Raw genomic sequence first — 22,095 nt, 5'->3', positions numbered from 1 at the left:
TGTGTATAGATGGCCTGACACGCAGACACCAGGGGTTGTTGAAGTGCTTGCAGGTCCTGGCAGGATGGCAGGATGCCCATCACTCAGGACAATGCCCACAACCTCCTCCCACTGCTGCAGGACTGGCTCAGGGCTCAGACCACAAGACCTGACCAAGACTCCCACCACCGTCATGACAACAACCACTACAAGGTAACTGCTTCCCCCCTTTCTAAAATAGCAGACTCCCACCACCATCATGACAACTCATGCTCGTTAACGTGATCTCTCAGGAATGCCTTGAGGGAATTTCTTAAAATTTGCCTCTACTAACATTATTAAAAGATCATAAAGATAACTGTGTTTCTGGTAGTTTACTATCAATCTATGTTGCTAGGCTAGGGCTAGCCTGCCCTGGCTCTGCTGTTGTTGTGATCAGTTTTGGAGGAGCAGTCTGTTTACAACGGAGGCTGGCTGTGAATGAAACCACACATGCGCGAGCAGGAACTGCACAGAGGTCTGCCATTGGCTCTGAAATTTGCCCACCCCACAAAAGTTCATCCTATCCAAATGTGGAGTGGGCGGATTCGAAAGTCTCAAACCTGCCCGCCCCTTTTTGAAAAACTGACATGACCAATGGCTGAGCTGATACCTCTGATTTGGGTTGTTGAGTATCTCTTTATGCTAAAGTACTAAAGTATCTTTTTTTTTATACATGTCTTTATTATTATTATCATTTTCTTTTTTATTATTAGTATTTTTTATTATTATGATGATGATGATGATGATTATTATTATTATTATGTAATGTTTTAAAGCTTAAAACCTTAAATCTAAGTATTCCAAAGTATTCCTAATAGGTACCGGTACTTGAGTATTCTAATGGAATACATTACAAAATACATTTTAGGGCATGTATTCAGTGTTCTGTAGTGGAATATATATTTGAAAAGTAGCCTAACCCTCCCAACAATGAATGACACATAGGCTTGTATATGTTTTTTGTAAAGCCCAGTAAGTGCCATTATGTTTGAAATGTGCTACGTTAGATAAAGAAATAGCATTAGTTTCCCTGCCTCGCTACTCTTTTACATGAACAACCAGTAGCAATGATTGACTAACCCTAACCCTAACTAGTAGCAATGACTGACTAACCCTAACCAGTAGCAATGACTGGCCCTGGGTCTAAAGGCGTCCCACTTTTTGCCTTTATGTTGACAGACATGTTAGTGTTGAATTTAGCATTGGGGCCAGTTCTATTGAAGTGAATGGGCCAGGCATGTTAAGTCCCACTATAAACCATGACCGAATAGGGCATCAGTCAATATCACATACATGTTTTCTTTAATCTGGTGTAAGAAAAATCAATCAAAGGTGAAACGATACGGATATTATGGTTTATAGTCGGACTTAGCTCCCGGTTAGCAGTTAGAGGGTTGTTTTTGGAGTTAAAGACAGAATCCCTGGACGTTTCATTTGCTGCTGCCTGTGTAGGCCACGTCAGCAGAGCTAACGTTCGCTAGCCACAGCTAACGTGAATGCTAAACAAATCCACTGCATCCTTGCCAGGTTTGGTTTGAAGTAACACCAGCTCAGACTTTTCCCCAACTCTCAGAACCCTTGCCCCATCCATCCATCCATCCATCCATCTCCAATGTTTCTGTTAACTTTCTGTTAGCAACCGAAGAAAAACAAAAATAGGGTTGGCTAACTTCTTCTTTCACTTCCTGCGGGCGATATTTTTTTTCCCATGATGGCGAAGGCTAGGCGAAGCCATGACCCGCCCCCTCTCTGCCTCTGATTGGCTGACTGTAATCGGCTGCTCCCACCTTCTTTCCAGGCGAGCCAGAAGTATCTCAAACGAGCCTAAACATAGTTTCATTCAATGTCACGATGCAGCAGGGGGAAAAGTAGGCTACTTCCAAGCATGATTCCTATAGATATTAGTGTTTGCTGGACAGCTAACATTCATACATGACTGCAGTTAGTTGTTGCTGAGGCTATGGTCATCTAAGCATTTGTTCATAACGTGAGCAGCAGGTGCAAAACAATCATTAAATGAACAAGCATGAGATACTTCATTATATGGAACGTTACAATTGCAAACCCTATATCTGAGTTATTTAGGCCTACTTAGCCTATTGCACAGACATGTATTTGTTTCTTGTCATTCCAAATTCAATCACATTGTTGCTCTGATTAATATTTCAATTCAAATACATGTCACTCTTGTGTTAGAATGAGTAAATGGGCATTGACACTGTTTTTATATAACCCTTGATCAATTCTCATTAATATTTTATCTTTTCTTTTCTTTTTGTCTGTAGGCTACATACGTGCACTGCCAAGAGTAGCGGCAGCATTATAAACCAGAGATCAAAAACATAAACACACAGTGGCGTCTTTCATGTATGCTACTAGGGCTGGGTCGGTTTGAAAATGTTAAAACCGGTTCGATATTGCCGTCTAAACCGGATCGAACCGGTATACCGATTTTTTTTGTAATAAAAAAAAAAAAAAAATTTTTTTAAGCAGGGCTCCCGTGTGGCCCATAACTGTCTGTAGTGTAACTTCAGTCCACCTGATAGCGATAATACACCTCTAAGCTGGTATTGTCAACCAGCAATGATACTGAATAAAAAGAAGCAGGACACCTGTGTAACAAACACACCCTGTATTTATTTCTCATAACTATTCAGCTCAACTTTTCTTCTAAACATCAAAATAATAAATGAAATAAGACTTCTGCCTATAGTGCAACTTGAGAAAAGGCTAATAAAAACACAAGCAGTGCAATCAGAATGGATTGGCTTACAGCTGAGCTGCCTTATAAACTTCAAAACTCACAAATTCACACAATATAGGGCCTAGGCATGGGTCGGTTTGAACATTTTGAAACCGGTTCGATATTCCCCAAAAAAACGTATCAAAGCGACTGCAGTTGGTGGCGATAATGCACCTCTAAGCTGGTATGCTGCCAACCAGCACGAACACTGAATACAAATAAGCAGAACATTTTAACTGTAACAACACACTGTTTTTATTTCTCATAACTATTCAGCTTAACTTTTCTTCAAACATCAACATAATAAACAAAATAAGACTTTTGCCTACTAGTGCAACTTGAGAAGAGGCTAATACGAACAATAGTGCAATCAGAATGGACTGGCAAATAAAAACTAAAAAAATCTTTTTTTTTTTTTTTTTTTTTTTTTAAGTCCCTGGAAACCAGAAATATTTCTTTATTATTTAGCATTTTGAGGTCATCACATCACAGGACCATATGTTAATAAGCCACCAGCCAAATTTGAACGATGATGAACATTGCAAAGTATATAAATTTAGGTTTGACAGTCGTGGCAAAACTAATGAGAATCAATTATTTTTTAGAGTGTATTTTCTCCCGCGGACTGTGTGGGCGTGTCCCGTCTGCAGCAGGTTTTCCGAGAGAGAGAGAGCGCGAGACAGAGGGGGGGAGGGAAACGGAGAAAGAGATTGAGTGGAGACAGAGGGGGGGGGGGAAACGGAGAAAGAGATCGAGTGCTGTGTGTCGAACACAGCACTCGTGCTGTGTGTCCACAGCACGAGTGTGTGTGTGTGTATGTGTGTGTTCGTTGCTCGGAGAGGGAGAGAGAGAGACTTGCTGCTACTGTGTCTGTTTGTGTGTGTGTGTGAGAGAGAGTAACCTCGCGTCACCAGCCTGTGTGTCTCTCTCTGTGCTCTCTCTCTCACTAGTCCAGAGAGAGAGAGAGAGAGAGAGAGAGAGAGAGAGAGAGAGAGAGAGAGAGAGAGAGAGAGAGAGAGGCATAGCGCTTGGCACGACGGCACACAGAGTGGGAGGGAGACGGACAGCGAGGGAACGCTGTCACTGGGGGCAAAGAACGGACAAAAGGAGGGTGGGTGTATGTCTTATTCATTTGTTTGTTTATAGCTCTTAACACATTGAGTGCCAAGGACGTCTGTGCACGTCCTAAAAAAAAGTAACGAGGAGTGCCAAGGACGTCTGTGGACGTCCTAAAATCATAATTCATATTATTCCATAATTCTGCTGTTTAAGGTCGTACCCAGCCAGTGAGCATGAATCCCTTCAAGGGATCACACGGCGCCACCTTAAACATCTACACGGGAGCTGCGCCACCCACCTCAGATCCTTTACTTTGTGCAGGAGAAAGCGAAAAAAAAGCCGTGATCAAAGGGGAAACCGATGCATGCTGCAGCCAGAGCCATATAGATTGCTCTGTCTGCAGCTGACAGTTGGCTGCATCCGCGCCCACAACTGAGCTCTTCTGCTTCTGTCCATCCGTCTGCATATAGTTCCTCCACACGATTCCCTGCCAGAAAGGCAGCACCCGAAGCCGAACGGCCAAACCTTTTTTCTTCAGTCCCGTAACTCCCGTTTGCCATTTCCTTGTTGCGCTGGGATCCACCCGGGGCAAAAACGGAGGAAGCGAAAACAGACTGTGTGCGTGTGGGGAGGAGCCCGCAGCTCAGAGGGGGGGGGGGGCACGCAGGCTGCACAGAACCACACCACGCCACCACATCAGAAAACACCAGCCAGAGTCAGTGAATGTGCTTGAAATTAGAGTGCAAAAAGTATTCATAAAAGTGACTTTATCTTGAAAAGTAAAAAAAAAAAGCAGAAAACCCTTGAAAGTGCTCTTCTTTCAGAGGCTGTCATTTCATAATGGAACTGTCTAGAAACAAAATTTCTTCTTTGGAAGAAGCAGGAGTGTCCAATGTTTCATTAGAGTCCAGCCCTGTCAATATAGCCCTAATAGAAAAAATTCTATAGCTGTTTTCAACTGAATGGAAGTGAATCTGGCACAGGCTCCAGACAATTTTACTGAAGCGCTGTGGCACTCAATGTGTTAAGTATGGTGATGTGTGATTGTCTGTCTGACATATTTTGTACATCTATATTGTTAATAAAAAAAATAAAAAAATAAAAAAAGGAGGGTGGGTGCGGATTGCGCGCGTGTACAAAGGTTATATAGAGCTTATGACGTCATAAGCTCCTGCGTTTTAGCACCTCGCGCACTGCTGTCTTCAATGAGGAAGTACTTTGTAGAATCTTGTAGAAAAGTGTCGATTTTAAGGCTTTGGGTTGAAAGTAATGTATAATAATTTCGGAGGCACAAAATTACTAACATAAGACCCTAAATAACATAGTTAGAACGTTTTTGTGGATTTTGGTTTCCAGGGACTTTAAGGTTTTTCCGGTTTGCACGTGATCAAACCGGTTTGGGCTCGTATACCGAACCGAACCGGTAAAACCGGAAATCGACCCATGCCTATATGCTACCAAGCAAAACTGCTGTCTGTCTGACCACAGACAGTAGAAAGAGACGCAGGATAGCCAAGCGAATGTGATTGGATGACCGTTTGACGCTAGGCCAATCACAGGCAGAGAGGGTGCTTCCAGCCTTCGCCATCATCCGAAAAAAAATATTGCTTCCTGTGGAGTCAATGAACCGAAAAATGGACAGCGCCACTTTGCCATTGTGCTCACAGAGTGTATCGTCCTAAAAGGATTCAAGTACTCTGCTGCCACCTATCCTCTCCATGTATTACTGCAGCCTAGATTTTTTATACCGTCGTGGTGCACCGCGGCAAATTACCGTAAATTCCGGACTATAAGACGCACCGGTCTATAAGCCGCACCTTCAAAGGTGACTATTTTTTTCTTCTATAAGCCGCACCGGTCTATAAGCCGCGGGTGTTTTGATGTTTAATTACCATATGTAAGGCTTCGTGCACAGAGGGGATTGTCGGGAAAGAGATGGCTGTTTGGGGAAGCTCCCATTTATTAACATTTCAACAAAACAAAAGTCAGGTCACTAATCCCCAGACAAAATCACACATTGTGGTATTTTTTGTTTTTTTTACAGTGCACACAGTGTCCGCGGTGTGGTGAAAAGAGGGCAAGAGAGGAAATTAAAACAGAAGTGGATTTATAGTTAGAAAGAGTGCTAAAGAAGAGAGAATTCCGTTTTTTATTTTTTTATTTTAGTTACTCACAGTACTATTGACCAGTCCAACTCAAAAGATATTCGGCAGTTTCACTTTGAGCTCTTGTTCCGCCGCTGGGCACACAGTGTCCGCGGTGTGGTGAAAAGAGGGCAAGAGAGGAAATTAAAACAGAAGTGGATTTATAGTTAGAAAGAGTGCTAAAGATAGTCCGGTCTGGTTATGACGAGTCTCGCTGGGTACAGTACGCCAAAGCGATATCCATTGACTCGATGATGCTGTTGTATGTTGCGCGTTTCTGTTGCACCAACGCGGAGAGGTCCTGCCGGACGAAAAAGCGCGTACCCTCCCAGGTGAGGGGCTTCTTCCCCGCAGCCTGGAGGATGAGTTGACGGTCGGGCCAGCGGAGTAGGCAGATGAAGATGGCCCTCGGTGGCAGGCCGGGGTCTGGACGTGGCCGAGGCGCCCGGTGTGCCCTGTCCACCTCTGGTGGTTTCTCGCCTTCCTTCAGGTCCAGGATGTAACACAGGATTTTGCCACGAAAGCGTCCATGTCACCAATCTCAGCTCCCCTTTTACATTGATCAGGCGAATGTTATTTCTTTTACTCCTGCTGATTAAGTCATCAACCTGCGTGTGCAGGGTTTCGATTTTGCATTTTATCCATTTTCGGACTCACTGTGTTGTTTTTGTCCTCCAGTGCGCGGATGCGCTTTTCCGCATTATAAACTCTGTTCACGGTTGCCTTAGTTTCTTTAGTGAGTGAGTGGATGGACTTCTGCACGTTTTCAAACTTGTTTTCAAGCTGCTCAAAACCTCTGAGCGATGTCGGACTTAATCGATAGTGTTTCACGGAGTAAAAGTTTAGCCCAAGCGTGTATCTCCAGCCTCCAGCAGGTGAGTCATTTCCTCATTCATGGCGTGATTGCTTCGTCTTTTTCTTTCTGCTTACCTGTGTTGTGTTATGTTATGTTATGTTGTTAAAAGAGGGCAAGAGAGGAAATTAAAACAGAAGTGGATTTATAGTTAGAAAGAGTGCTAAAAAAGAGAGATTTTTTTTTTTTTTTGGAAAAAATCCATAGATAAGACGCACCGTTATATAAGCCGCAGGGGGCAAAAAAGGCCAAAAAACGGGAAAAAAGCCGCGGCTTATAGTCCGGAATTTACGGTACATTACGTTACATTACATTACGTCATTTGGCAGACACTTTTATCCACAGCAACTTACAGTAACACATTTTGTCAACAATAGAGAAATCAACTATGCAACATAATCTATGACAGCTACAACCTTTATCTTTATCTTTATTGTTTATTTAAGCAGGGACAGTACACAAGGAACAGACATTTGCCATCAACAGAAAATTCTCAAGTGTTAGAAAGTTATATTTCTTGATAATGTCACAATGATGATAACTGTTAGGTTTTTTATCCAGGACCTTCAGCGCTTGCTTGAATAGAGTAAAGAGTGGCTGCGTTGTTGTTTTATTGGCCTGGGACCAAGTAGTGGCACAGTAAGACAGATGTGATAAAATGAAAGAATGAAGATACAGTTTCGCCACATCTGTGTTCAGCTGACATCGAATTAATCTAAATTGCCGAAGATTACGTTTGACAGTCCCTGCAGTTTTCTTTATCTGCTTTTTGAACGAGAGGTTGCTATCTAAAATAATACCCAGGTATTTAAACTCCTGGACAACCTCCACTCTCTGACCCTTTGAAGGAATAGAGTGGTAAAGTTTTTTTGTGTGTGGAAAGGAATGAGAGAAGAGAGACAGGTCTGTAGTTCTGAATAGCAGTAGGGTCAAGGGAGGGTTTCTTAAGCAGAGGCTTGACTCTAGCAGTCTTTAGAGTAGCCAAAACAAGACCTGAGGACAGAAAGGAGTTGAGAGTAGTGAGGAAGGGAGATAGGTCAGGTGAGATGGTTTGGAGGAGAGAGGAGGAGGTGGGAAGGGAGAATGTTATAAAGTGGTGGTCGGATGAGTCACAGTGAGGAAGAGGAGTCACAGACAGTGAGGTTGGAGAGAGGTAGAGGTCGAAGGATGAGAAGAAGTTAAGGAAAGGCAGAGATTGCAAGGTTACCTTGGTCTGGATGTTGAAATCGCCCAGATTTGGGCTGAGGTTACAGGGATGAGGAAAAGACACATAGTTAGGTAGATGAGCAAGTAGTTAGACAAAGAGAAGTAACAAAAACTCTATTCTCTGGCCTACCCTCGATGGACTCCCACAGATAGACTCCCTTTGTGCCCAGAGTCTTCATGCCCAGAGGCTGCTGCTAGAGCTGCCGCTCTAGACTGACTATGCTGAGAAATACTGGTTCAACAGGGAGTCAGGCCACACCTTCCAGCAATCAGCGTCTAACCACAGTGGCTGGCCACCTCAGGCCAGGCTGTGAGCAATGAACAGGTTTTAAACAGGTCAAGTATCACTGGTTAGGAATATCTACACACTTCAAACTAACAGAGAGAAAAAACAAGACATATAAAACTTACAAACAAAGTTTCAGCAAGAAAGTGCAGCACAGAAGAAAGCTCTTTGCAACACAAAATGTTGCAAATGGCGATGTTGGTTACTCCTGAAACACCAAACATCTGTACATCTGATGCGGTATTTTTATTTTATTTTATTTTAATACCGCTTCCAGCACCTTTAACATTTTGAACTTCAGCAGAAGATTAAGTTGTTTGTCAAATAATATTGTAGAGGGCTGGTTTGTGTGGGGTTTATTTATCCATACATTAAGACTGATTAAGACATTAAGATTTAAGACTGTATAGTCTTGAACGTCTCTCTGCGTAGTGCTAGTCACGTGTTGTATTCCTCCGGGGATTGAATGGGAGAGGGCAGAGGAACTGAAGGGAGTTGTTGTGGAGCAGGAGAAGAGGGCGGTGGTGTGAAGCTAAGGAGAGAGAGCTAGCGGGGTTTTGCGGGATTGGCGTAGGATTTGGCGTGACTGCGGCCAAGCCATCAGCAGCTGTACGTCTTGGAAATTAAGTGCAGAAATGGAATCCGCCTTGAGTTGATTATTGATTATTGATAACGTTACAATATGTTACAATACGTTTACAATATGACTCAGAAACGCATGGAGGGGATGTAAAGGAGCACGCCAACATTTTGGGAGATTCACCTATTTGCCATATTCCCGATAGTAAGACAAGAAGAATCAGAATCAGCTTTATTGGCCAAGTATGTTTACATACAAACCGCTCCTCGGCTGGCGCCTCGGACCGGTTCACGCCTCTCGCGTCGTCCCTTAAAAAGTGATAATGGACACCTCGTCGTGCATTAACCCTTACTTATTATTTCATAATGTGGTGAGTACACCAGTGTGCTAAGCAAACTAGCAGGAATCCAGTCCTACTAATGCATGAAACAATGTCATCACATTTCATCTAGCATGTGGCTGCTCTTCTTCTCCCTCCTCCAGGAGTCCTCTCAGCATGGGGAGCCTGATAGTGTCTGCAGCAGCAGCAGTTCCACCAGTGTTACTGGGGGGGACATGGTCCTCTGCCTGGCTGCCATCCACAAGCTGGTGGAGTACATCCAGCTCAACTTCACCCAGGCTGACAAACCCCCCTCCTCCAGGGAGGCTGACAGAGCCCCCTCATCCGGGGAGGCTGTAGAGGTGGAAGTCTGTGCTGTTTGCCTTCATAAGTCTGGAGGGGACGTGGCTGAGTTTGGCCTGAGCTTTGGGAACATCCCGATCTTTGGGGACCCAGAGGGAAGGCCAAAGGGCAGCCGGAGGAGGAGGAGACCTACGGGGCCCGTCCTGGAGGTGGGCTGCCTCTGGGTGACGGAGGTGAGGAAGAGGAGCCCGGCCGCCTGCTGTGGAGCCATCAAACTCCGAGACGAACTCCTGTCCCTCAATGGACAGCTGATGGTTGGAGTGGACGTCAGCGGAGCCAGGTAGGATCACTTCTGGTGTAACTGAAAAATATTGCAATATTTCCCGAATAGCCTACCCCCCCTTTTTTTTGGTAAACAGTTAGATAAACAGACAGTTTTGCCAGTCTGCCCTGCTGCCGACCCTCATTCCACCACTCACTGTATATTATCGCTACAGGTAAGAGTGTCTTATTTGTTGCTGCAAAGGGAGAGAGAACAAGGAAGTGTAGAGCACATCAACCTCTCAGTCCTTTATTCATAATATTCACCCCCCCCCCCCAGTATTTTGAAAATAAGTGTTACAGAAGTTTGACAAATGAACACAGTATACACCTTATGTTCAGACCTTACAGCTGGGTCAAATGGGTGCGGCTACATAAGGTGAATACATACTGTAATAACTCAATGCTAGACACAAACAAAGATAATAGCACACTCTCAAGCTAAGGTTTTAAGCAAACTCAAATTTGAGACTTCTGTGCTCAAACTCTGAGTGGATTTACTCTTAAAGTCGAGCTGAACCCAAAAATGACTTTTATTTTATTTTAGTTCAAATACCTGGGTATGCAGTGCACCTACGGTATTTAATAATGTATGCAAACAAAATCACAACAATCTACCGGTAATTTCTTTAGTTTTTCACACTTTTTCACATCAAAAGTTCATTTTTCAAGATTTCATTGATAACAGTAATGTACAGTTTGCTGACGTCACCTAGTACTATCAAATTTCTACCCCATTTCAACCAATCATATCACGACATGCAGCTGTCAATCAAATCTTCATTTCTGGATAATTTTCTCTTCCAAATGAAGTAGAAAATGGCGCCTAGTGCCTGTCATCTGGCAGAATTCCTATCCCATAAACTAACTACTAACTTGGCCAATTGTTAGAAACATGAACAAAAAACAAAAACTATAATCTCTGAGAATGCAAAGAAATGTAACTGGCTCGTTAAAACGCGCATTCCAGGGATATCGTAGCGATAATGGCGTGCGCATCCGAGAGCTTGGTTGTTAGGGGTCGCACTTCGGAGATTCTAGGCCGACGTGCTGCACTCTCCGCTCAGCAACACGAAGGCAGCTGGCTGCCTGCGGGTCGCTGAGCTCCACTCAGCCACTAACCTCCCGTCAAAAGGGTCTTCCCGAGGGGAGCGCCACAACACACTGAATCCCACTCGATTTGGAGGCGGAACACGCCAGGATTGGCCAAAGCCCAATCCAGTCCCCAGAATTGTCAAATAAAATCATCGACATGATACTATGACCCGCCTCTCAACCTGTCATCTTAGACAAACTATGTTTTCAGTCTGAAACGGACGCATTATGCACGTGACGAACAGGTTCAGTTCGACTTTAAGTATGTAAATCACTCTCAGGAAAGTGAAGAATTTACTGTGGTTGTGTCAGCATACTTGCCTCCATGCACCGAAGGGTCTTGCAATGCTGCGGTGTAGCACTGACTCTATTGCAGTGGATTGGGCGTGATCGACCCTTCCGCGGGCAACGTTGCAGACAGAGTAGGAAGGCTGATCCGTGAGCGGCTGCTTCTGGGATGCGGGTCGGGGGCTTAATCGGCCTCGGCTGGGTCTACTGGGCGAGGGTGTATGATGTTGAACAGACCCGAAACACCTTACGACCCCAGTTAACATCACTGCTGACGCCTCCCAGCGCATGCTGAAGTATGTATATTTGTAACGTGCAAGCAAAAATTAACATAAAAAAAGATTCCCATTTCAGACGGTCACAGACAGTCAAATAGCGCATTTTAATGTTCTTGGTTAACCGATTAATGATCGGTTAATGCGGGTTGGTTGTGGTCAATTTAGTTTTTTCATTTTCGCCATCCCTACTAGCAACCAAAGAATATAGCCAACCCCCGACACGGGAGAAACCGTGAGGGCCGATGCAACACTCCAGCGGAAGTCGGACTCGGTCCATTGATGCAGCGCATCTGGCCAGTCGTCTGCATTGGCGGTGTTCTACAGCGGTGCAAACATTGGTTGGATTTTAAGCACTAGATTTATGGGAATTGATGAAATGATGCACAATACCCTGCAGCAAATCTCAGACCTCTCAATGGTTTAAAAAATATCACACAGGAGAATGGATGTTGAATTAGATCCTAATGTGTTCTTCAACTTCCGCCCAGCAGATGCCACTAAAAGACTATGGTCCACTGTCTCTGTCTCTCAGTCCAACATGCTGCCTGGTGTAAGGGGCTGTCTCACTGATCAGTACAGTAAGGAGACAACATGCCAACAAGCCTTTGCTCATAATGCTGCTACTTCTTAGCGAAAGGACGAACGCCATTGTATAGTATAAATGCAATAAGAAAAATGACCTGGGAAACCTCCAGTCATCTCAACAGTGTGATGATACACATTGCATATACATTACATATCAGTAATAGTACAATTAGTAAAAGAGAGAAAAGGAAAAATAAATGATTAATGTAAAAGTTAGTACATGTGTGAGCATCCTGCACAATCACACATGGTCACAAGACTGGTTAATTCTCAGCCACGCCTTCAGATGGCCCTTGAAGGTGGCCAAGCTGGAGCTACCCCTTATAGAGGGAGGTAGGCTGTTCCATACAGCGCTTCCTTTAAAGCCTAGCTCCTCATTGCGTGGCTCTCGAAGCTTTAGTTGGCGGCTCTAAATTTTTTTTTTTTTTTTTTAAGATTTCATCCCCCCTGCTCTCCCCAAAATGTCAATAAACCTTTATGGCATATTATTACAATACAACAATACTGGTGTTGACAGTAATAGAAGGTGCCAAATCATTCAAAACAATAAGCATTTTGCTTTTAGGAGTATTGTGCCAGCGTGCAGCGCTGTTCCAAAACGTGTCAACGTGTGTCGTTGCCTGGGAAACGCACATCCCATAATACAACTGTTCACATCGCATCCCATAATAGTATGATGATACTAGGGATGCCATTGCGAACATAGATGTGAACAGGTTAGATAAAACTTCAGCGTCGCCAGCGATGGCCCCCACCGTTGCGGTCGGGGTACGTTTCGAAATCCCTCCAGGCCTGAAAGATTTTCTGTGTGTGTGTGTGTGTGTGTGTGTGTGTGTGTGTGTGTGTGTGGAAAACAATCAAACAAAAAAATGGTAGGCAGATGTGCTTGGTTGGGGTGGCTTTTGGTGTTTTGCGGTAAAAGTGGCTCTCCTATTGACTTTGTCCTGCCAGTGCTGCTCTCATCGAAGAAATAGTGAGGATCACTGCTTTAAAGGATAGCACGTTTTGACCAAACAGGGTTCTTCTGAGCGGAACTTCACAATCCCTGTTGGTGATGGCTCTAGTTAGCCGGGTCGGATTGGCAGTAGATCTATATTTAATAAAGGTTAAAAGAGGTGGAGACGCTAGGGGCAGGGGTGGGCAACTATTTTTCATGGGGGGCCACATGAGAAATCCAGATTGTTGCCGGGGGCCGAACAAATATTGTCATGCCGTAATGGATGGGCAACTTTGATGATAGAGAGGGCCACAAAAAAAGTCCTCGCTACCAGATTTTGCTGAGGGCTGAACGGCGCCAGCGCGAAAAAATTGGGGCATTTGAAGCCAGGTTTAGAGGAATAACTAATTTTAAATTAACAGTTGTGATGTCATTATTCAGTCTTAACCACCAATATTTGATCCTTTTCTCACTCACTCCTATGTCACCACACTCTCCCTGCAGGGCTTGAAATTAACTTTTTTCACCACCTGCCAATATGGCTGCTAGATTTTAAAGTTACCAGCCAATTAGAATTTCCACTATCCGAAATGTTTTTCTTGAAATAAACCAGAATATGAGTGGGTTAATTTAAGCATAAGTATCAGTAAGTGGCCGGGATTCTCAAAGCCTGTGTTGAGGGTCACACGAACATGCACTCTTGAAGCTAAATAAATCCAAAACCAACAAGTTAATTATTTAAATTTCTACCTCAATGTAGAACAGCCATTTCTTACACATGAGATTACTTTTGGCCTTTTAGTCATAAAGATTATTGAAAGATATTCCATATTCCAGACTGAAATGCTATAACAGAAGAATATTGGCCAGAATGACATGAACATTTGGACACTTATTCAGCGGGTATCTTGCATGTTGCGTTCAGGTGCACTGTAAAAAAAAAAAAAAACTTTTTTTGCAATTCCATCGCAGGCCACACAGGGGGCCGTATGTTGCCCATGTGTGCTTTATAGTAAGGTTCAGTCATAACTCATTTATAATTAAGCCCATAGTTAATGAACTAATCATGTACAAAACACACACACAGTCACATATTTTATATACTGTATATGTTGTAAGCCTAATTTTTGCCATCACCGCTGCTTTTTACATGTATGGGATAATACAGGCTAATATACAAGGTGTCCCAAGCTCTGAGTCATTATAAACTCAATTAGCTACAGAAGCTAATGTTCACATTCAGTCCTTGTATATTTCTCTCATGTGTTCATCATTCCTTTCCTCCTCTGTGTGTGTGTGATTGAGAAATGAGATGCAGGTGGTGTTCATCCTAATTGGCCTGGTCAGGTGTCAGATTGCTGCTGGCTGATTGGCTGGTGGAGAGCATTTAAGCCAGCTGATGCCATCCTGACGCCCCTTGCTCTCCTCATTCCCAACGATGATGGCTGCTGTGCTGACTGCTGTGTTCTGTCAGGTAGGAACTGTGTGTAGACCTACTTTAGTAGTTCTGCAGAACTTTATTAAGATGTGTCTTTATCTTGGTAGACCTGTGCAGTCTAAACTGTAAATAGTTACCTTCCAGATCTACACTTTTGTACACTGTAAATAACACTTACCCAAGTAGCAGAAAGTAGGGGGAGAAGCCCTTTAGTTTTTTGTAACATTTTCTGATGTTTATTTTGTAGGAGCTTATAGGTAAGAGCTGTGTCTCTTATTTAATCCATCATTTTCTTTTCTTAGGTAAATTTAAGGTTGGGGATTAGTTTGGTTAGTTGTGTTGGGGCCATGCTGTGCTCTGAAACTAAACCTGCTACTCGTGAACTTGTGATGGTGGTTTGGCTGATCATCCTTGGGAGTGGGAAGAGTGGGGGCACTTTTGTGTTGCGGTCCGGTTCCCCGAGGCCGGTTCCTAACATAATTGGGTGCTCGTCTGCTTTTCTCATTCGTCAGCACGTCGTGTGTGTGTATATATATATTTTATGTTTGTCTGGTGGGCAGTCTTTGTGCAGGTGGTAAATGGTGTTAGTCAAGGTGCCTTTGCATGGAGCTGAGGAAGCTCATGGTGGTAAAGCTGGTGGAGATGTTTGTTGGAGGAGGAGCCGGTCAGAGGGGACCAGTAAGACTGAGGAGGGGCGTGACAAGGCAGGGCCGTCAGTAGCACCGTTTCTCCGCTTTCTGTGTAGACTATGCTACCCTACAAGAGTCTCCGTACATAGACTTGCCTGTGAGTCTGACTTTTTTTTTACCGCGCTTTCGGCCAGAGTGGCGCTGTTGAGCGCTCTGACGGCTGAGAGCTCTAACCTGGAAAAAATATCACCAGCACAGACTTCAGATGAAAAGAGGCATTTATGAGCAGCGTCGAGCTTTCTTACCCCGACGTCGAGAAGCGATGAACCCTTCTCAATATGTGGCTTTGAAATGTTTCTGTGACACTTGTAAATACGTCTGTATCACTGATTTAGATGGCTTGGGAGTCAGAGTCACAGGCAAGTCTATGTACGGAGACTCTTGTAGGGTAGCATAGTCTACACAGAAAGAGGAGAAACTGTGCTACTGACGTCCCTGCCTTGTCACGCCCCTCCTCAGTCTTACTGGTCCCCTCTGACCGGCTCCTCCTCCAACAAACATCTCCACCAGCTTTACCACCATGAGCTTCCTCAGCTCCATGCAAAGCCACCTTGACTAACACCATTTACCACCTGCACAAAGACTGCCCACCAGACAAACATAAAATATACACACACACTCACGACGTGCTGACGAATGAGAAAAGCAGACGAGCACCCAATTATGTTAGGAACCGGCCTCAGGTAATGGGACCGCAACACAAAAGTGCCCCCACTCTTCCCACTCCCAAGGATGATCAGCCAAACCACCATCACAAGTTCACAAGTAGCAGGTTTAGTTTCAGAGCACAGCATGGCCCCAACACAACTAACTAATCAAACTAATCCCCAACCTTAAATTTACCTAAGAAAAGAAAATGATGGATTAAATAAGAGACACAGCTCTTACCTATAAGCTCCTACAAAATAAACATCAGAAAATGTTACAAAAAACTAAAGGGCTTTCCCCCTACTTTCTGCTACTTGGGTAAGTGTTATTTACAGTGTACAAAAGTGTAGATCTGGAAGGTAACTATTTACAGTTTAGACTGCACAGGTCTACCAAGATAAAGACACATCTTAATAAAGTTCTGCAGAACTACTAAAGTAGGTCTACACACAGTTCCTACCTGACAGAACACAGCAGTCAGCACAGCAGCCATCATCGTTGGGAATGAGGAGAGCAAGGGACGACAGGATGGCATCAGCTGGCTTAAATGCTCTCCACCAGCCAATCAGCCAGCAGCAATCTGACACCTGACCAGGCCAATTAGGATGAACACCACCTGCATCTCATTTCTCAATCACACACACACAGAGGAGGAAAGGAATGATGAACACATGAGAGAAATATACAAGGACTGAATGTGAACATTAGCTTCTGTAGCTAATTGAGTTTATAATGACTCAGAGCTTGGGACACTTTGTATATTAGCCTGTATTATCCCATACATGTAAAAAGCAGCTGTGATGGCAAAAATTAGGCTTACAACATATACAGTATATAAAATATGTGACTGTGTGTGTGTTTTGTACATGATTAGTTCATTAACTATGGGCTTAATTATAAATGAGTTCTGACTGAACGTTACTATAAAGCACACATGGGCAACATACAGCCCCCCTGTGTGGCGGGTATGTGTTAGAGGGTACACACAGGAAAATACTGTCACAGAGGACTAAGAGATGATTTACCATCTATAGCATACAGAGAGGAAGCAAATTGTTGCATTTCTGATCAACTGTCACATTAAAATATCAATGACAGATGAATAGATCTGGGGGCCGGGGCTATTTTTCTAAAAAAAAATATATATATATATATATATATATTTTTTTTTAAATACCGAGGTCATGACCTCAGTGTCCTCAATGGTAGCTACGGGCCTGGCTGCTAGCTGTTTGTGAATTAGCTGTGGAAGCTACAGTACATTGGCTGTCCATGTGAATTAGCGGCGTGAGATAGCTTTGAGCACGTCGGAACGTTTCCAGCACATTCCGTCACAACCCGTTCTAAACGCAAGGTAACTCACTCAATCCCAAACTATTTTATTTCATTTCAGTTAATTTAAGAGTAAATGCTGTTTTAACTGCTGCAGTTTGCACAGTAACAACACATTGAAATTCCGTTGGTCTTATATATATATATATGTATAAACCCTGTGGCCTTACTGGGCGCCCCAAACACTGTTTTGCGTCCAGCCTGCTCACGGAATCGGTGAGAACATGCACTTTTACAAAAATGATTGTCATTTATTTTCTACTTTATTGCCTTAAAGTGTGTGCACTTGTTGAATGATTGGTTGTTTGTATAGCTATTTTGTTACAAAGAGGAGTGAATTATTTTACAATGATATATTTCAATTTATTTTGCACTTTATGTAAAACACTGTTACTGCACCTTAGGTACAGATAACTTGTTTAGAGATGTAATGTTTATTACAAATGCAATATGATGTGATGTACAACAAATGTGAACCAGACACAGTATTGCATAATTGTTTCCTTTTATTTTACGCTTCATGGTAATGCAAATTACATGATGAAAACTACATGTATTATAGAACAGAGAGTAGATATGATGCTGTAGAACAGACAGTAGATACAGTACATTGATACTCATGATACCTCTCTGACCCTGACAGGTCAGGTTTTTTTGTTTGTTCTTCTTAAATCGATCTCTTCGTGACCTTGATGGTGAGCCTTCCCACCTGGATCTAGAGCGAGGACCATTATCCCAGGATACCCCCCATCCCGTGTCGTGATCACTGAACAGGTCCTGCTGCACTCTGCGGTGTGGGAGGCCGATTGCTGCAAACACCCCACACTCAGGCTACTCATTCACATTTCCCCCTTTCACAATCATCTCCCCCGGATACACACACACCCCTTTCCCCTGGACTTTGAACTCACACTTACCTCTCGACGCGTTTTCTTTTAGTTTTGGACTGGATCGTACGGGCTTACCTCTTCCCTTCCCTGGAACTGTGAATTAGTTAGTGGAGTGGCAGTATACACTACTGCAGAAGAGGGGTCGTTTTGGTATTTATTTTATTAGTTATGCCTCCGCCGGCGAAGCCAGGCCGAAGGCATTATGGATCCGGGTTGTCCGTCCGTACGGATGTCCGTCCGTCCGTCCGTACGGATGTTTGTTAACGCCATATCTGAGGAACGCCTTGACGGAATTTCATCAGATTCGCCTTAAACATTCACTTAGGCTCAAGGATGATCTGATTAGATTTTGGTGGTCAAAGGTCAAAGGTCAAGGTCACTATGACCTCTCGAACGCCATTTTCAAGCTTGTTAACGCGATATCTGAGGAACGCCTGGACGGAATTTCATCAGATTCGCCTTAAACATTCACTTAGGCTCAAGGATGATCTGATTAGATTTTGGTGGTCAAAGGTCAAAGGTCAAGGTCACTGTGACCTCTCGAACGCCATTTTCAAGCTTGTTAACGCGATATCTGAGGAACGCCTGGACGGAATTTCATCAGATTCACCTTAAACATTCACTTAGGCTCAAGGATGATCTGATTAGATTTTGGTGGTCAAAGGTCAAGGTCACTGTGACCTCTCGAACGCCATTTTCAAGCTTGTTAACGCGATATCTGAGGAACGCCTGGACGGAATTTCATCAGATTCGCCTTAAACATTCACTTAGGCTCAAGGATGATCTGATTAGATTTTGGTGGTCAAAGGTCAAAGGTCAAGGTCACTGTGACCTCTCGAACGCCATTTTCAAGCTTGTTAACGCGATATCTGAGGAACGCCTGGACGGGATTTCATCAGATTCGCCTTAAACATTCACTTAGGCTCAAGGATGATCTGATTTGATTTTGGTGGTCAAAGGTCAAAGGTCAAGGTCACTGTGACCTCTCGAACGCCATTTTCAAGCTTGTTAACGCGATATCTGAGGAATGCCTGGACGGAATTTCATCAGATTCACCTTAAACATTCACTTAGGCTCAAGGATGATCTGTTTAGATTTTGGTGGTCAAAGGTCAAAGGTCAAGGTCACTGACCTCTCAAACGCCATTTTCAAGCTTGTTAATGCGATATCTGAGGAACGCCTGGACGGAATTTCATCAGATTCGCCTTAAACATTCACTTAGGCTCAAGGATGAACTGATTCCATTTTGGTTATCAAAGGTCAAAGGTCAAGGTCACAGTGACCTAACAAATGCCATTTTCAAGCTCGGTAACGCCATATCTCAGTAACACATTGACTAAATTTCTTCACATTTGGCTCAAATATCCAATTCTGCACAGAAACGCCTTGATGCAATTTCTTCCTATTTGGCTCCAACATCCACTTGGACTCAAGAATGAACTAATGGCGGAGGCATAAGTCCGCGTTGCGGTCGTTCTAGTTTTGAAATGTATTGATTTGATTGATCTGAATTGAATTGAATTGAACTGAATTTAAAGGTTGAAACTGATAATTCGGGTTAAAGGGTGCACCCGAGATTGAATAACTGGGAAAAAGATTCAACTCAAAAGTGATCACTATTCTGATATCAACACGCTGTGATATTTTTGTCATTGTATTATTGTTGTTTTTGGTACCAACCATTGTTCATTCTTTATTCTTCCAATACTAAAGAAGCCGGCATATTACACATTTAATTCTTGATCTCTGAGTCTCATTTAAACATTCACTGTGCTCCAGTAGCCGAACCCAGAACCTTCTGGTCCATTCTATTTCTATAAGTGATAGTATTGTTTCTCAATTATCGTAGTAGGTGTTACATGTGCATACATGTATGTTGCATCTCCAATGCTCTGTGATGTCCATATGCAATAAACTTAACCTTAACTCCATCACATACACCACACTCAATTTCACCACCACAAGACTGTATGGGTTGTGGCAGCTGCTGCGGTAGAGGGCCAATCACACGCCGCATTAAATTGAACGCTCGCTGTAATTGGCTGTGAGCAAAACCATACAAATACGATTTTTTTCTAGATCAGTTTACAAAAAAATTATGGAATGCAGGTATCATATGACTGGAGATGTTTAGATCATATTTGGTACTAGTACTACTGGGTTATTTTGGTTGATATCCAGCCCTAGTCCTTCCACCCCAGGTGGGGCCACAGAAGCTTCAATGTGTTGATGTTTTGACTAGCGTTGCCGTCTGTGTGTTCCTGTCTGCCCCCTCCCTCCCAGGTGTTCCTGTTTGCCCCCCTCCCTCCCAGGTGTTCCTGTCTGCCCCCCTCCCTCCCTCCCAGGTGTTCCTGTCTGCCCCCCTCCCTCCCAGGTGGCCGAGGAGACGTCAGTGGTGCTGAGGAAGCTGGGCTACTCGTGCGAGACGGATGACTGTATAGACTGAACCACAAGTTTGTTTAATGCATCATATACATACAATTTAATGGAGCGGCCCAAACGGGGGGCAAGGAACAAACTATTAACAAATTATTAAGGCTCAAATGCACGTGGGATGCTTTTATATCTCATTAATAACAACACTTTATAACGTCGGTTTGGATAGGTCGGACCACCCTGTTCAACTATGGTATATATCTTTAAAGGTTACAGTTACGGCTGAAAATGACAACGGAGATAAACAATAAACAGCTTTGCCGATTTCAATTCAAGCAATTCAAATCAATCGGCAGTTGTCTAACTGGAAGTGACTGTCGTTGGCACAACGATTGATTGAACGGTGATTCGGTCTATAAACGTCACGCGCTCCGCTCCTCGTACCTGTTTGAATCCATCCCTCATCTTTCCTCTCCCTTCCTTCCCGATCACAGCGGCTGTTTCCAGAGAAGCTGTCGAGCTGCCAGCTGTGTCTGCAGTAATCAAGGTGGTGAAGCGCCCGTGTGTGCGCCTCCCTCTGGCCACCATCACCACCGCGGTCATCGTCATCCTGGCTGTTTTCATCCTGGTAAGACGACTCCGCTTCCACCACTTTGAGCCGCTGGTAGAATGCCATCACATGCTCTGCTATTTATAGAGGTACTGCAATTCATAGCTGAAATAGCAAACTTCAAAGCCTGCTGTCCAGTGGCTGTATGTCAATCAAATCCTTTGATCCTTTTACTCCCCCTTAGTGCTTCATCAAGCCAGATTTGACATGTTCCAGTGATAGTCCTGACCGCCATGCAAATAGCGTACACAATGATAAAATGTCAAAATTGTCATCTTCAAGAGTAGCATTCATACATTATCATCAACTATCAACTCATTATCATCAACTATTTAAATAACAACACAGAGACATTTTATTAGCTCATGACTTTATTGGGAAACATTGTGCAAAACGTGTGTTTTCTCACCTCTTCTCAGTTCTCAGTTTCCTGGTCTGGACTGAGGAGGCGAAACGGAGGCAGATGGGTCCAACCCATGGTCCAACCTCACTTGTAGACGGGGAGCAGTGGAACATGCCAAGTGTGGTTGAGTGGGGAGGGGGGGGGTGTTAATTGATTACAGTTTTTCACAATTGCTTAAACACATTTCCTGATAGACTACCTCACTTTCTCAAAACCCGAAACACAAATCTCAAAACTCACACACAAAATGCAAAATCCTACACTTCTCTTGCAAAAGCACACTTTGCCCTCAAAACCGTGTTAACTGTTCACTAAATGGTATTTTCTTTTCAAATGACAAACACATCATATGAGTAGACATTTCTAAGCACCCATTGAACACTGGTGTGCAGAATGGAAAACACTATGAATGCTTTATCAGTAGAATTATGCCTTTGCATGTTCAGTTTCAGGTTGTGCACATTTTGTCTAATGTGTTTAAACAATTGTGAAAATCTGTAAAACCACTTTTTGAGGGGTTAACACTTTCAGTGCCACGGCCCTTGGGCAAAAGGTTGCTTGCTGTGCCACATAGGCCGCAATGCATTTTAAAACAGTCATATAATTTTTTTAATAATTACTATGTAAACACTGAACACGCACAAATAACGATGAGACTCTCTTCTATCACCTGCAAAAAAAAGTTTATTGA

At 43.5% G+C, this 22,095-nt stretch overlaps 1 protein-coding gene across 5 annotated transcripts in view; it reads left to right on the top strand.

The window, feature by feature from the left end:
* Positions 1 to 22,095, top strand: part of LOC310770796 (PDZ domain-containing protein 2-like) — a 52,545-nt gene that overhangs the window by 23,837 nt on the left and 6,613 nt on the right. For 2 of the 5 annotated variants that reach the window (XM_083663507.1, XM_083663506.1), the window contains exons 2-6: positions 10 to 192; positions 9,376 to 9,854; positions 20,299 to 20,468; positions 20,886 to 21,019; positions 21,421 to 21,527. In XM_083663507.1, coding sequence (XP_083519633.1) covers positions 73 to 192; positions 9,376 to 9,854; positions 20,299 to 20,461 — 762 coding nt within the window. In that variant the 5' untranslated portion in view covers positions 10 to 72 and the 3' untranslated portion in view covers positions 20,462 to 20,468; positions 20,886 to 21,019; positions 21,421 to 21,527. Of the gene's footprint in view, positions 1 to 9; positions 193 to 9,375; positions 9,855 to 11,987; positions 12,075 to 20,298; positions 20,469 to 20,885; positions 21,020 to 21,420; positions 21,528 to 22,095 lie in introns of those variants that run through there. The other 3 variants (XM_083663509.1, XM_083663508.1, XM_083663510.1) reach the window with 3 other exon arrangements.

This window comes from Poromitra crassiceps (genome assembly GCF_964638095.1).
Source record: "Poromitra crassiceps genome assembly, contig: HAP1_SCAFFOLD_229, whole genome shotgun sequence".
NCBI classification, from domain to species: Eukaryota; Metazoa; Chordata; class Actinopteri; order Beryciformes; family Melamphaidae; genus Poromitra; species Poromitra crassiceps.
This window is presented reverse-complemented; position numbering and strand designations above follow the sequence as displayed.